Below are 14,221 nucleotides of genomic sequence, written 5' to 3'. Positions count from 1 at the left end.
ATATATATGTATGTGGGCATGTTCGCATGCTGATTTCCATGAAAAATGTTGAGAACAAAGCGCTGGAATTATTAGTTCCTTAAACGCTTGGCTTAGGGCAATTGTCCTGCGGCGCTGACAGCAGCTGGCGTATATGAAATTTGAAACAATAATAACAAGTGAGACGTAGACACTGTTTCTTTACGAGTTTAGCCCTATGCCAGGTAACGCACGCCAGCACCCACCGTCGTGTCCTTGAACTTTGAAATTCAGCTAAAATTCATAAAAAAATATAATATGTTGCCATGCGCTTGATAACGTTCTGTGGATATGGCGGCACAAGGACTTACAGGAGTTTTTTCTCATTCGTTTTTGATACTCGGTCTGGGCTTTGATATTTATTCAAGTTGAGCTTTTAAAATTCGCTTATATTACTTTCAAAATCTTAAACTGGCAAATGCAAATCAAGCTTTAAGCTTCACACTTGTAAATATTTATGCTTGTAACTCATACGCCACGTGCTACATTTTGACAGCCTCTTTCGTTGCGTCATAAAGTTTTTACACATCTGTATATATGTATGTAAATGTGTATGGGTCTCTCTGTGTGTGTGTGCATTTTGGCGAAATAGCCGACGGCCATTAAAATTTCAAAAGTAATTTCAACATTGCGCTGGGCGGCTCAGCGATAATGAAAAAAAAAGATATGTAGGTTTGTATATGTACGTACATGCAGGAAACGTGTGCGTGCACTTGGGGATACAACAACCAGATACTGAGAAATGTCTTCAGCAATACTCGGATATGGGCTAAAGTCTTTCAATATGATTTCGTTCGGCCTGCCTTGCCGCCCACCTCCGACTCAAGCACGGTTCGGGGACAACTCGGCGTATGCGTAATATGGCTGTTGCTTCTGCTGCTACTTGTTCAGAGGCAACTGCTCCAACTCATGAATATTTTGGGGCAAAATGATGCGTAGCAGCCACGACCAATGCCAATGTACTCCCGTCTTCTGCGTAATGAATTCTGACAGCAGCTCTCCAGCTCTCCAACTCCGCCTTGATTTTCTTTTTTTTTTGTTTGTTTTTTTGATTGGAGTGCACAGGGAGTGGAGCGTAGCGCGGCTTGTGTCTGTAGCCGGAAGCTAAATACAGTTATACTAACATTTACTGCCACAGAGGGGATAAACGTATATACACACTCGATATTAATGCCACAGCGTCTAAGCAAAGCGAATTTTGCCAGAATTGAAATACTTTAAAATCACTAATTGTTTTCAACTCAACTGTGAACAAGAACAATATTTAAACGCATTAGAAATGTTGATTTATCTTGTCCAGATATACTTAATTCCCAATTTGTAATATAATACATTAAAGCTTATTTAAGTACTTTGTTCGAGTTATCTTCCTTGAGCTCTGCAAACTCTCGTAAATATTCCAGCAAAAACTCATTAAAAACAAACATTTCCCGCAGCTTTATACATAAATTATTACAGTATTTTTAAATCATAAAACTGAGTCGTTTTCTCTCGTTCATATCATTATATTTATGCAACTCAGAATTTCGTTTGTCACGTTGACCTCTTTCTATATTTATTTCGTTCATTCTATAATATTTTCAAAGTTACTTATAATTTATACTTTTCCTTCCTAAATATAGATATTAGTTCGCCCTTTTAATGCTACTCACTGCATTTCCAACAACTTGAAGTGCATTGCAGTTACAAACAGCATTTTGCAAAATTTAAATATTTAAAATAACCACATGCAAGCCCTGTGGCGCTCTGCGGTCTATCTAAGCTAATTAAGTATTTTCAACGTGCATTTTGAAAGTTTTGAAAAATAAGTAATTAGTAAATTCCATTTTCTTTGACCATCAAAGTCTTCCATCTTAAAACGGGTATATTAGTACCATGCTTCAGTTACGACAGGTTTGTTACCAATTATAATGGTTCAAAACGAACTTAAGTCTTTAGCTCTTCAAATATACGAAACATACTTGACTATCAATATTTGAGTAAATTAAATCCGAATATACGAAATGCAACATTTCCCCTTAACTTTTCCGTTTTCCATTTATATATAGACATTTAGAATATATACATACCAGAGATTTTTTGGAATCACTTTAAACGTTGATGTAACATTAGTTCGAAGAACTGCTAATTAGCAACATGTTATGAAAGAGGAATGAATAAAGCAGAGATTCAATGACTAATGACAATTGCATACACAAATAGTTATCTTCAGCGTTATGAAATTCGCACAAAGAGTAGGGTTTGTCATTGGAAAGAAAAAGGAACCGAACGTGAGTCCAGCTGAGGGACGGTGAGAGAAACAAGAGGTTCAGTTGGCATATGAAAAAAGAAGAGGCAACACAAAGTTACAAAGTTAAATAAAAGAAAGTAAAAGGGAGTCTGAAATGGATGCCTGAACCCTCTACTGAGGAATCATCTCCATCCTCGACAGCTATCGATGACGTTAACTTCACCTACTTAAACCATTCGTTCTTTATATCCTTTCCTTTATATAAGCTTAACCGGATCTAGAATTCATAAAGTAGCTGATTTATAATTTCATTAATTTGCAGCTGCAAAAGTTATCTTTCACATATAATAAACTAAGTTAAGCTATTGTGAGAGGGAAGCTGGGGTTCATTTCCAGAATGCAAAGTTAAATTAAAAATGGTCAGAAAATGTAATGAAATGAAGCTTTAGAGTCGACAGGTGAAAGTCTAAAGGTAATTGAATGCCGTGCAAAAATGCAGTCCTGCCAACTTATAGACAGCGGCCAAAAAGCAAATAATTTCCGCCCCATTGAAAGACTGCTGGCAACCAGGGACCCAGACTGGCATGTGGTAAAAGAGAATGTGAGTGACTGGCAGTTAAACCGCAGGTACCAGCCAACCATGAAAGCATATTCATGTTGCAAGCGCCACAGACAGGTGGCCAGAGCGAAGGCACGTGCAATGTGCACTAATTGAATAGCAAAAGCCCTCGGGCGAAGCCAAGTAGAGGGCGAAATTCAAAATGTCACAGAGAATAGCGATTTAGTTGATGCAAATATCTGTTGATGCGGTTAGATTGTGGCATGGCAATACTAATTGCAACATTCCCAGTAAGCATCAAGCAGTCAACTGCAAAAGTCAGCAGACGAATTAAGTCTAATTAATACCTCAGAATGTAATTAGTGATGAGGTTTACTTGTAGCCAGTGCTTTAAAGCTATTTGAGCGCTCAAATTGCTTTCTAATGTTGTTATCAGAATTCACACTTGACCTTAACGTTGAGCAAAGCAAGCTAACGATGGACCCGTGTCGCAGAACGTCGCATACGATATATTTTTATATATGTATGTGTTACGCTCTGTAGTTGGATATCAAGTTGAGCTTGTGTTAAGTTGTCACATTTCATAAGCCAAAGTTAAATCTTGTTAGGTCGGGTTAAGTCGTGCTTAGTCTAGACGAGTCGTGTCAAGTTGTGTCACGTGCTCAGCCTTTTGAACAGTTCTCTCTCATCTTTGATTTCCGCTGCGCAAACCTGCAGCCGATTGCTTCTAGCTCAATGAGTTTCTGAGGTAAGCCACAATGCAGTCCAGCTTGGGTATGGCCCCTGCGCCTTGTCTCCTTTGCCATCAGCTTGACCGCAGTACGCAGGACGTTAACTGGTAGCGGCTTATTTCATTTCTGCTCTCAGTTCACCGACATGTGGACTGTGGCCGACTCTTGAAAGTAGATTATAATGTTGACGTGGTCATCACCTTTTGCGCATATGCTGGATAATGCGTGGCCAATGCCAATGCGTATCAACTATGCATTGGCATGTGGCATGGCATGTCACCTGCTGTTAAATGGGTCAACTGTACCTATGAACTTAGCTGTAGGCTTTAAAGAGCTGTATATTGTGTTTTCTATTGTTGGTTGATTTCTTTGGATTTACTCGAGTTAACGCCAATTTCATTCCGTCTTCATTGGTCGTTTAGCTAATAAAATATAGTTAAACTCGACTGGCAGACATGGCTCGCCAAGCCAAGGCTTGGCCAAGGCTAGACGTCATGCTAACTCATTAATTTAATAAATAATACATAGAAGCGAAGTTTTCCAACATCAATTACTCGAATGAACTTGGCCACTAAAAGAGCAGCAACATCGTCTGCCGCTGGCCAAGAACATGTTGCGTGAAGGACATGCGCGCCATAAATTAGGCAAGCAAATTATAATCTGAAAACTGATGTGCTTTAGTTATCATTATTATTAGCTTCACTGTTAGTGTGCTGGTACAGACAAAATGTGGCAGTAATTGCGGGAAGCGGCGTGGCCGACGCATATAATAATACGGCTTTTGTTCTGCTTTGAGGGCTCGGCGCATTGTTTTGCACATTCCATTCTAAGAAGGCGTGGCGGGCGCTCCTGTCTGCATATTAACATAAATATGAGAGTTATTTGCATGTTAATGAGGAAACAGAAACTAATAGACCCATCTTTGATTACACAACTAATGAGCAGGTCTCGCATGTGGCAAATATACATATATACATGTATGTGTATCACATATGTATCTTAATACTTAGCTTAATATTGGTGTAGTATGGGTTTTCTACTGAAATGAAATGAAATCAAGAAACAAAAATAATTCTAATTTAAGCTAGACAGTTAGCCGGAATCGTAAACGGAATCATAAGCAATTCTAAATTAGGAATTCCCTCTCCTTCTTGCAGATAATCACACCTACCCGCTCTCTGGTGCTGTGCGCCGACTCCAGACGCGATATGGAGGATTGGCTAGGATCGCTGAAGACAGCTACGGCGCCGCAGCGTCCTCGTGGCGATAGCTTTCTCATCGATCAGCATGACATACTCTCGAATCACCATCACTGGTATGCGACCTCCCATGCACGACCCACCTACTGCAATGTATGCCGGGATGCGCTGTCTGGCGTTACGTCGCATGGCCTCAGCTGTGAGGTTTGCAAGTGCAAGGTGCACAAACGATGTGCGGCCAAAGCGATTGCCAACTGCAAATGGACAACGTTGGCGACGGTGGGCAAAGATATAATCGAACAGCCCGATGGCAGCATCATCATGCCCCATCAGTGGATGGAGGGCAATCTGCCCGTCTCGGCCATGTGTGCGGTTTGCAAGAAGACCTGCGGCTCGGTGTTGCGGTTACAGGATTGGCGCTGTCTCTGGTGTAGGGACACGGTGCACGTGGCTTGTCGACCGCAAATGGCAATTGCCTGTCCCATTGGTCCCGCCAAACTATCTGTAGTGCCGCCCACCAGCGTGCATTCCATTAGCACGGACGACGCCTGGGATGTGGTCAGTCCGAAGGGCAACTTTTCTCCGCTGCTCGTCTTTGTCAACTCCAAATCCGGCGACAATCAGGGCGTCAAGTTTTTGAGACGTTTCAAGCAGCTGCTGAATCCGGCGCAAGTATTTGATCTGATATCAACGGGACCCAGCTTGGGTCTTCGTCTGTTTCGTCACTTTGAAATGTTTCGCATACTCGTCTGCTCCGGCGATGGCTCCGTCGGCTGGGTGCTCAGCGAGATTGATCGCTTCAATATGCACGTAAGCTATAATTACCTTACCTTTGCTTCTTTATCGATGCTTATCTGAATCTCTTACAGAAACAATGTCAGGTGGCTGTCATGCCTCTGGGCACGGGCAACGATCTGGCACGGGTCTTGGGCTGGGGCTCCAGCTGCGATGATGACACCCACCTGCCCCAAATATTGGAGCGCTACGAGTCGGCCAGTACCAAAATGCTGGATCGTTGGAGTATTATGGTATTCGAGAAAGCCATCACTGTGCCCAAGATACCAAAGATGTCCATTACCACGGAACAGGAGGCTCTGCTCACGGGCATGGTCACGTCGGCCAACCATCACTTGCGCTTCATAGTCGAGACGAACGATACGCAAACGTTAATCTCATCTACGCGCTCCTTGTGTGACACCATCGACGAACTGATCTCGCGCATCTGTGAGCATCACAAGGACGACGAGCAGTTGACTATGAAATGTGACATCCTAAGGCAGAAGCTGACAATGCTGCTGGACGCCTTGCAGGAGGAGGAGCTGGGTACGCACAGTGGCGACGATCTAGTAGCCACTATAAGGAGCTTAATATCGCGTAGTGTGCCCTTAACATCGGGACGTCCATCGTTTCTGTAAGTGAAAGTGTAAATAAATTTAATTTTATTTCAGGGAGACTACATCATTTCAGTATTGCAAATATATATTGCATCAATTTTTAATTTGTTGGCTGTTTGCAAGTTTTTGAGAAAGCTTTATGAAGCAGTGTTGACTGCTTTTAAGTTTATAAAAAACTGCACTTTCATTTATATACCTTGCACTGCTTGGTGTGTAGCTGAACTACTTGCCAAGCAGTGCACTGCGTCTCAGTAGCGCGGAGCAAATGTTGAATTTGAAATGCAATTGGTTAAATTTATATCATTAGACAATATTGATTATGTTATTATTTATGCATTCTAGCAATCCAAATATATCTATTGAAAAAACTGAAAAGGATAATATTAACACAAAGGAGCGACGCAATAGCCGCTCTCTGCGCTCCAGTGAGAAGGAGGCGTTGCAATGTCGGGCGAATAGTGTAAAGCGCGCCATTTACAATGTAGTGGAACACTCGGAGCCGGGTCGCCCCAAGCGCTACCAGCGTAAGCTGTCAATTACACCCTTTGAGGCGCTTAAGATACCTATTACAAACTCAGGGGACTCGACGCCCTGCGGCTCTCCGCTGCCAATTATACCACCCATCAATATTATCTCGCCAACAATGGAGACATCGCGCCTTACCTGCATCTCCCCGCTGCCAGACACGCGTCGCGATTCAGTGGATGAGAATTTCTTCAACAGCATCAATTTGCCGGCGCCACGTCAATTTGCGGACAGTCGCCGCAGCTCGGGTGTCCCTGAAGTCATACAAGAAATGGAGGAGGGCGCCAATGGGGAGACAATCTATCGTATTGGCCGCCTCTCGTTGAGCGGCGGTGCCAACATAGATGATGCGGGCAATCGTCTGTCGCCAAGCAGCGAGGGAGGCGACAACACGCCCACCGAGCGCAAGGTGGACTTTCTGCGTGTACCGATCATAACAAGCGAGCCGATTGTAGATCCACTGTCTAACTATCGACCAATCGAGGTATTCGAACGCACCTACTACATGACACGCGAGCTGGACAAGGATAAGGAGCGCACTGCGAGCAGTCAGGCCGATTGCGAGAAAGAGGAGGCGGATGTCAATGAGAAGTGCGAATCGCTGGAGCCGCAGAGTGCTCTGGTACATACTTGTAATCTACAGGTACCCGGCATTGTCGTAACCCCCCAATCCCAAAATGTCTATACGAGCGAAAGCCTCACAATCATTGACACCGATGCCCAGACCAACACTGTATGGCATTATCTAACTATCAGTCGAGAAGGAAACTTAGCTGGCTCTTCTTTTGCTCTTACAGGAACAGTCATCCTCAGAGGATCTGGGCGGGGAAGCGAGTGATGTGCTCTCCGCCATTAGCAATGAGGAATGCAGCGTGGCATCCGAGATCTTCGATAAGCCCGAACCGGGTCACACTCTAGGCGACATTATACAGGTGAGTAGAAGGCCTCTAACCAGCAAATTATAATTAACACCAATCTGTGAATCTTCTTGAATAGAACCTGGATGCGAGCAACTTTACGCACATTGATTCGCCGGAGACAAGCGATGAAACAGAGCCCATGCACGGCGAGAGTTTGATGGATGACATTAGCTCAGTGCTGGGCCATGACATAACCAATGCGCTGCAAGACAACACCATTACGGACGACACCACCACACTCTGCTCTGAGCATGCTGGGCCGCCGAAGCCACCGCGTAAGAAATCTTTGAATACACTGACCCAAAGCAAAACGCATCCACGTCGACGCAACTCCTCGCCGCCACGCAGGGCCGGGCTCGCACGCATGGACAGCGACGATAACCCACAGCAATTTGGCTTTGAGAATATCGTATTTGAGATCGATAATCGTTGCGACGATCAAAAGATACGAGAGCCGCCGCGCTACTGCAGCCTGGCGCAGTTCGTGGAAGGTAACGATATAGCGCGTCAGAGTTTCAAGGTACGTCTTAAACGCCGATCCGGCCACAAGTAGGTAAAGTTTAATAAATAAATATATATATATATTTATATATTTATATATATATATCTATATATATATACATATATATATAGAGCTATAGCTATGTTACGTTTATCGAAAGTGCTCAGACATGGCCACTTATGGTAAAAAATTTTTGTTGCTCTCCGTTTGCTTCTTTCTTCAAACTTTTCTTTTCGTGTGTATTTAACAAACCGAATACGTTCACTTGCTTGCCTCAAATCCAAATCCAAATCTCCAAATCGAACTCTTAATAATATAAACATATATATAACAAAATCGATCCAAACAAATATCAAATATGTATATCTCCTGCTCCTGTCGACTCTCTAACGTGAAGCGTCCCAAAAAGCGCATCTCACTCAAGAAATTGAATGCAAATACAACAACAACAATCGTATCTCAACAGCAGCTAATGCTTGATTGCAATAGCAGTGACAACAATGAAAACACCAACAACGAAGAGGCGGATACGCCCACAAACGCAGCCCCAACAAGAACGTATCGAAATCTAACAACGACTACGACTAGCGACGATCTGGATGAACTGTCCACGCAAACTGCAATTAAAATTGATATAAACAATGCAACTACAACCACGACAACAACAACAACAACGACAACGACAACAACAAAGCCTCTTGAATCGGCAATGGTCTCATCGACATCGCCCACGAAGAAGTCGGGCCATGGACAAGAAGTAAAGCGCATTACCTTTGATGAGTCGTGTAAGAAAGAATCCTTTGATGATGTAAATCCCAACTATCCACAGATAAGTGTTGTTGTAAGGCCACCAACACCGTTGCGTGGTGATTCCGTAAAGCCAACAGGATCGTCATCATCCATATTGGCGACCTCGTCGTCGCTGCTCGGTGTACGCACGTTGAGCTCCTCGGAGATACGACGACACTCGAGCCACGCGCCCAGCTTGGCTGTACGCGATTTTGACAAGGATAAAGATCGACGACATTCCGGTTTCAATCCAAATTTCCTAACATTGGACCCGGAACATGCGCGCTTCCTCAGCAGTTCACCAGCGGCTAGTCGTAGAATTAGCTGTGGCAGCCTCTTCAAGGTAAGTCCTGACCCAAAACAGTTAACTCCCCCACATATACCATATATATATATATAGATAAAAATATATATATATATATATATGATTTACGTTGGCACTACTGCATCAGCAAGCGAAAATAAATGTATATCAGCCGAGCAATGGCAACGCAGAAATCCAATCAAAAATACTCGTACACACAAATGCGATTTTAGGTAATTGTTTCTCATATACTTGTCGCGGTATTAAAAAAAGTTCTGTACGGAATACAGGGGTATTCTAGCTGCAAATTTACATCTGTTCATACACGAACTTCATTTAATTTCTTTTGTAGTTTTTTGTGCGATTCACATGGCAAACATTTGTTTTGAATATTTTCAATTTATTTATAAATAAGAAACACTCCTTATATAGATAAAGGCAACCATATTTTAATTTATTTTAATAAAATTGATAAAGAAAGATTAGAGGAGATCACTACTCATAAAAAATAATGCAATTTAAATTGATTTTAAGTACAAATCAAATCAGCTTTAAGTGTACTGAATATTCGACTAAAACTGAAATTCGAATTTATGGAACCATGTGAATTGAACAATGTATACCACATAAGTTTTTACTATAATTTGCCACATTAAGTATAATTTGGCTCGTTGCGTTTGAGAAAAACAGATTTTATTTAAATAAAAAATAACACAAAATCAATAAAAAAAAAAACTACAACTAATACCACATATATAGAATTATATATGTATGTATACAAACTTATATAAAAATACAATATATGTTTTACAAAGCACAAATCAATTGGTACGTATTTCAAAATTATGTCAACTACTTCTATGAATTTCTCTTTTAGTTTCACAACACTGAAAAGCTTTTAACACACACTCACACATACACATTCTATATACACATAAAATATTTATATATATAATCACACATACACATAATATTATTTATTTTTGCGAAAACAAAATGCAATTTCTTAGAAGAAAAACCAAAAAACTAACACTAAACGCACCTACGGACTGTTCAGTGTGCGTTTCTTTGTCGTCGCCGAACCAGACATACGCCTGGCAACCCTGGCGCTTATTAGGCCGCTAATACCGCTGGTAAGCCCGTTAACCAGAGGTCGGGGTCTCTCCTTTCTACTGCGTTCCTGAGTTCGTTCGTTCCATGCGCTCGTTCGTTCGTTCGATCGTTCGTTCATTTGATCGTTCGTTCGTTCGATGTATATCCGTAACCCCAGCAAATGAAATAACTATATCGATTTATACAAAATATTCTAGTAATATCCCCTGTACAAAGTGCCAGTCTCAGCTTTCGTTTCAGTTTGTGATTAAAGCACACGCGTCAGTTTGAGTTGATTTTCTTGATTTACACACGTGTTGTCGTCTTGAAAAGTAGTGTTGCCTAAAACCCATTAACATAAGCTATCGTTAACAAATACTAACTACTTAACAATTTCCATAACACAAGCTAATATAAACTACGCTCTCCTTTGTATAAGTTTTTCGTTTTTGTTTCCAAGTAGTGCCCTATCTTTCTCTCTCTCTCTCTCTCTCTATCTTTCTCCCTTTCGCTCAAAACTTACCATCAGCTCCCCACTTATGAAACCTGCGTCTCTTATTACACGACACTGGCACACGCACATAACTCCACAATCCAAGCGCTCACACACACACACTCAATCAGCCACACCCACATGTTTCTTTGTATCGTAGTTAGTGCTGACTTTCCAGTTGCTCTTTGACACCAATGACCCATTGCACCCAGCTACATCTAATCGCTGACTCTTTCTTGCAGCCGAACGAAGCTTTGCCTAATCTCCAGACACTCAAGGGCTCCAAGTCGAGTCTCTTTATGGGCTCTACACTCTTCGGCTTCGAGCACTTCAGCGCCGGCGACAAGGACGAGAAGCCCGGCAAGGACAAAGAGAGGACCCCCACAGAAGAGACCAATCGCAAGCTGCCCATTATCAATCCCTTAGTTCGCTTGCCCAACTGGCCCAGTAAGTAAATAATATTAATAATTATTCATCTATATTTGATGTATTTATTTTTATAATTATTATTTCTTTTTGCTTCTGCCTTACTTACAAACTAACCTTCTCTTTCTACAGATCTGGCCAATGGCACTGGCTTCATATCCAAGTGCCTGATGGCCAATGCCGACACGCTGTGCGCCGCCGTTAGTCCGTTGATGGATCCGGATGAAACTCTGCTTGCTGGCTATTATGAGAAGTGTGTGATGAACAACTACTTTGGCATTGGCATCGATGCAAAGATCTCCCTAGACTTTCACAATAAGCGCGAGGAGCATCCAGAGAAATGTCGCTCCCGAGCACGAAATTATATGTGGTACGGAGTGCTGGGCTCCAAGCAGCTGCTGCAGAAGACCTGCAAAAATCTAGAGCAGCGCGTGCAGCTCGAGTGCGATGGCCAGCGCATACCTTTGCCAGAGCTCCAGGGTATTGTTATACTAAATATACCCAGCTTCATGGGTGGCACCAATTTCTGGGGCAACAGCAGCAAGAAGGAGGACATCTTCCTGCCGCCCAGCTTCGATGATCGCGTGTTGGAGGTGGTCGCTGTCTTTGGATCAGTGCAGATGGCTGCCTCGCGTCTGATCAATCTGCAGCATCATCGCATTGCCCAGTGCCAAAGCGTGCAGATCAATATACTTGGCGATGAGGAGATACCGATTCAGGTGGATGGCGAGGCCTGGCTACAGCCACCGGGTATGATACGCATCCTCCATAAGAATCGCGTCCAGATGCTCTGCCGCAATCGCAGCCTGGAGGTGTCGCTCAAGAGCTGGCAGGAGAAGCAGCGTCAGCACAGTATTTCCATACAGCGCGACACCTCCTCGACTGCCTCTGAGCACGCTGTCTCCACGGATGATGTCATATCAGAGCGCGAATGCTATGTGCTATTGAATTTCATCGAGGCAGTTAGTTCATTGGTCAAGTGGGTTAAGTTCTTGATTATTTCACATCCGGCACTGCAGCACGATCTATATGAGGTGGCCTGCCGCGCCAGCGAAGCATTGGAGTCCATACATCCACAGGGCAAATTATTGGAGGGTCCCACTCTGCGCACCAAATTGGTGGAAGTCATCGACTCCTCACGCCAGCTGTACGATGATGCGTGCTCCCTGTTGCGAGATCGTGGTCATAGTCTCATTCTGCGCGAGGATCTGGAGACAAAGCTGAGTGCTGCGTTGGCTAACATGGAAATGGAGCTCAAAAAGTGCTCCGTGCAGAAGTGCATCGATGGCAAGCTGCGCGCCTACTTTAATGTACTAGCGCCCAACGAGGAGGTAAGGATTATTTATTGGTGAAATTGAGTTTCCTTAATAATTGTTTCATAATCCTTAGCCCGATGGACGTCGCAAATCGCGTCCATTCTGGGTACGCTTGCGCTCCGGATCCACTGCTGGCCAGCAGCAGTTCAAGCCTCCGCTCACAAACACCCGTGAGGCAGCCAACAATTGGAGCGTCAACGAGGTGGTCACCTGGCTAGAGACGATGCAGCTGTCAGAATACGTAGATAGCTTCCTCAAAAACGATATACGCGGCAAGGAGCTACTCACGCTGGGCAGGCGAGATCTGAAGGATCTGGGCGTGGTCAAGGTGGGCCACGTGAAACGCATACTGCAGGCCATTAAAGATCTAAGCGAGAACTAAGCATGGTACAAAGGCTAAGATAAAAGTGAAATTTGTTGTGTTTGAATGTAGTTGTTATCGGTTAAAGATGTGGCTATTCAGCATGGTAGGTAAACGATATAGTTTTATATGAGACAAATGCATACAACAATCACTATTTATAGACTAGCTTAGCTAAAAAGGTATAAAACTCCCAAATACGTTTATTTTTCCTGTATTTTGGGTGAGCAGCAAGAAGCCTAGCAAACATTTATCTGTATTTAATTAAATATCAAAAACAAAAAGAGAACTTTAAATATTAATACTCAAGATCCATATATATATATATATATATATATATATATATATATATATATATATATAATTTATTTTTCCAGCGAAACATATATATATAAATATATAAAGTCTTATCAAACCATAGTTATATAAATATGTATCCATATATATATATATATATATATATTTATATATATATATATATATGTATATATATAGATACATATTTATATAACTAAATATTTATATTATTAAGTGAACTGAATTTCATTTTTGAATATGTACCTAAATATATACATATAAACAATATATATGTATGTCAAAATTCAAAATTATTTAATTATGGCAGATAAACGAATTTAAACGTAGTGGCACTAAACCAAATAAACAAATTGCATTTAGTTTTAAGTACAGTTTGAAATTCAATTTACGCTTAGCAAAAGTTGTAAACCCTCATTAAACACAAAGCAAGAACTCCCCTTAAAACAAAGATTATTCTAAATTTATAAGCAATTTTCGATTTTACAATTGTAAAAAAAATACTATCTATTTACAAAGAGATAAAATCAACCTTAACATATTCATAATTCTAGTTCAATACAACTAATTTAAATGTTTGCCCACTCTAAAAACTAACCATGCAAATATTTTAAGTAACAAAGAAAAGTCTGTTAAATGTGTCATTTTTGTGTATAACCAAAAAATCGAACTTTTAATATGTTAATTTATATTAATTCAAAAGTTAGCTCTTAAGTTTAAGATTAAGTACGTTGGGTTCGATCTGGTGCGGGGCGCCAGCGCCCGAGATTTATTTGAATACAAAACAAAAACAAAACCAAAAAAAAACAAATTATTTAGCTAGCATTGAAGCTCACAATATTGTGTTTCAGTACTTTTTGGTATACCTTTTGATTGTTTTTTACTCAGCCCTAACTGTGTAATATTTAAGAAATTGTGCTAAATTTTGATAGTTACCTATTTTCAATATAGCAAATGTACGAATACTACATACCATATACCTTTATAAATATATATACACACCCACACATATATATAGATATTATATATATAGCTGCATATATGTTA

The 14,221-nt window shown here is 41.6% G+C and overlaps 1 protein-coding gene across 6 annotated transcripts in view; it reads left to right on the top strand.

Annotated features, from left to right (window-relative positions):
- The window catches only part of LOC111602734 (diacylglycerol kinase eta), a 42,561-nt gene extending 29,393 nt beyond the window's left edge, over positions 1 to 13,168 (top strand). The window contains exons 3-12 of one of the 6 annotated variants that reach the window (XR_002751632.2): positions 4,696 to 5,547; positions 5,607 to 6,148; positions 6,474 to 7,389; positions 7,454 to 7,588; positions 7,653 to 8,096; positions 8,476 to 9,210; positions 10,999 to 11,203; positions 11,315 to 12,513; positions 12,572 to 12,965; positions 13,024 to 13,168. Coding sequence is in view for 5 of the 6 variants with exons in the window: in XM_023319980.2 (XP_023175748.2) it covers positions 4,747 to 5,547; positions 5,607 to 6,148; positions 6,474 to 7,389; positions 7,454 to 7,588; positions 7,653 to 8,096; positions 8,476 to 9,210; positions 10,999 to 11,203; positions 11,315 to 12,513; positions 12,572 to 12,880 (5,286 nt within the window). In the remaining variant the exon portion in view is untranslated. Of the gene's footprint in view, positions 1 to 4,695; positions 5,548 to 5,606; positions 6,149 to 6,473; positions 7,390 to 7,453; positions 7,589 to 7,652; positions 8,097 to 8,475; positions 9,211 to 10,998; positions 11,204 to 11,314; positions 12,514 to 12,571 lie in introns of all 6 variants that reach the window. The other 5 variants (XM_023319986.2, XM_023319984.2, XM_023319985.2 and 2 more) reach the window with 5 other exon arrangements.
- The last annotated feature ends 1,053 nt before the right edge of the window (positions 13,169 to 14,221 follow it).

This window comes from Drosophila hydei, unplaced genomic scaffold, assembly GCF_003285905.1.
Source record: "Drosophila hydei strain 15085-1641.00,03,60 unplaced genomic scaffold, DhydRS2 tig00000063-arrow-pilon, whole genome shotgun sequence".
In the NCBI taxonomy this organism is placed as follows: Eukaryota; Metazoa; Arthropoda; class Insecta; order Diptera; family Drosophilidae; genus Drosophila; species Drosophila hydei.
This window is presented reverse-complemented; position numbering and strand designations above follow the sequence as displayed.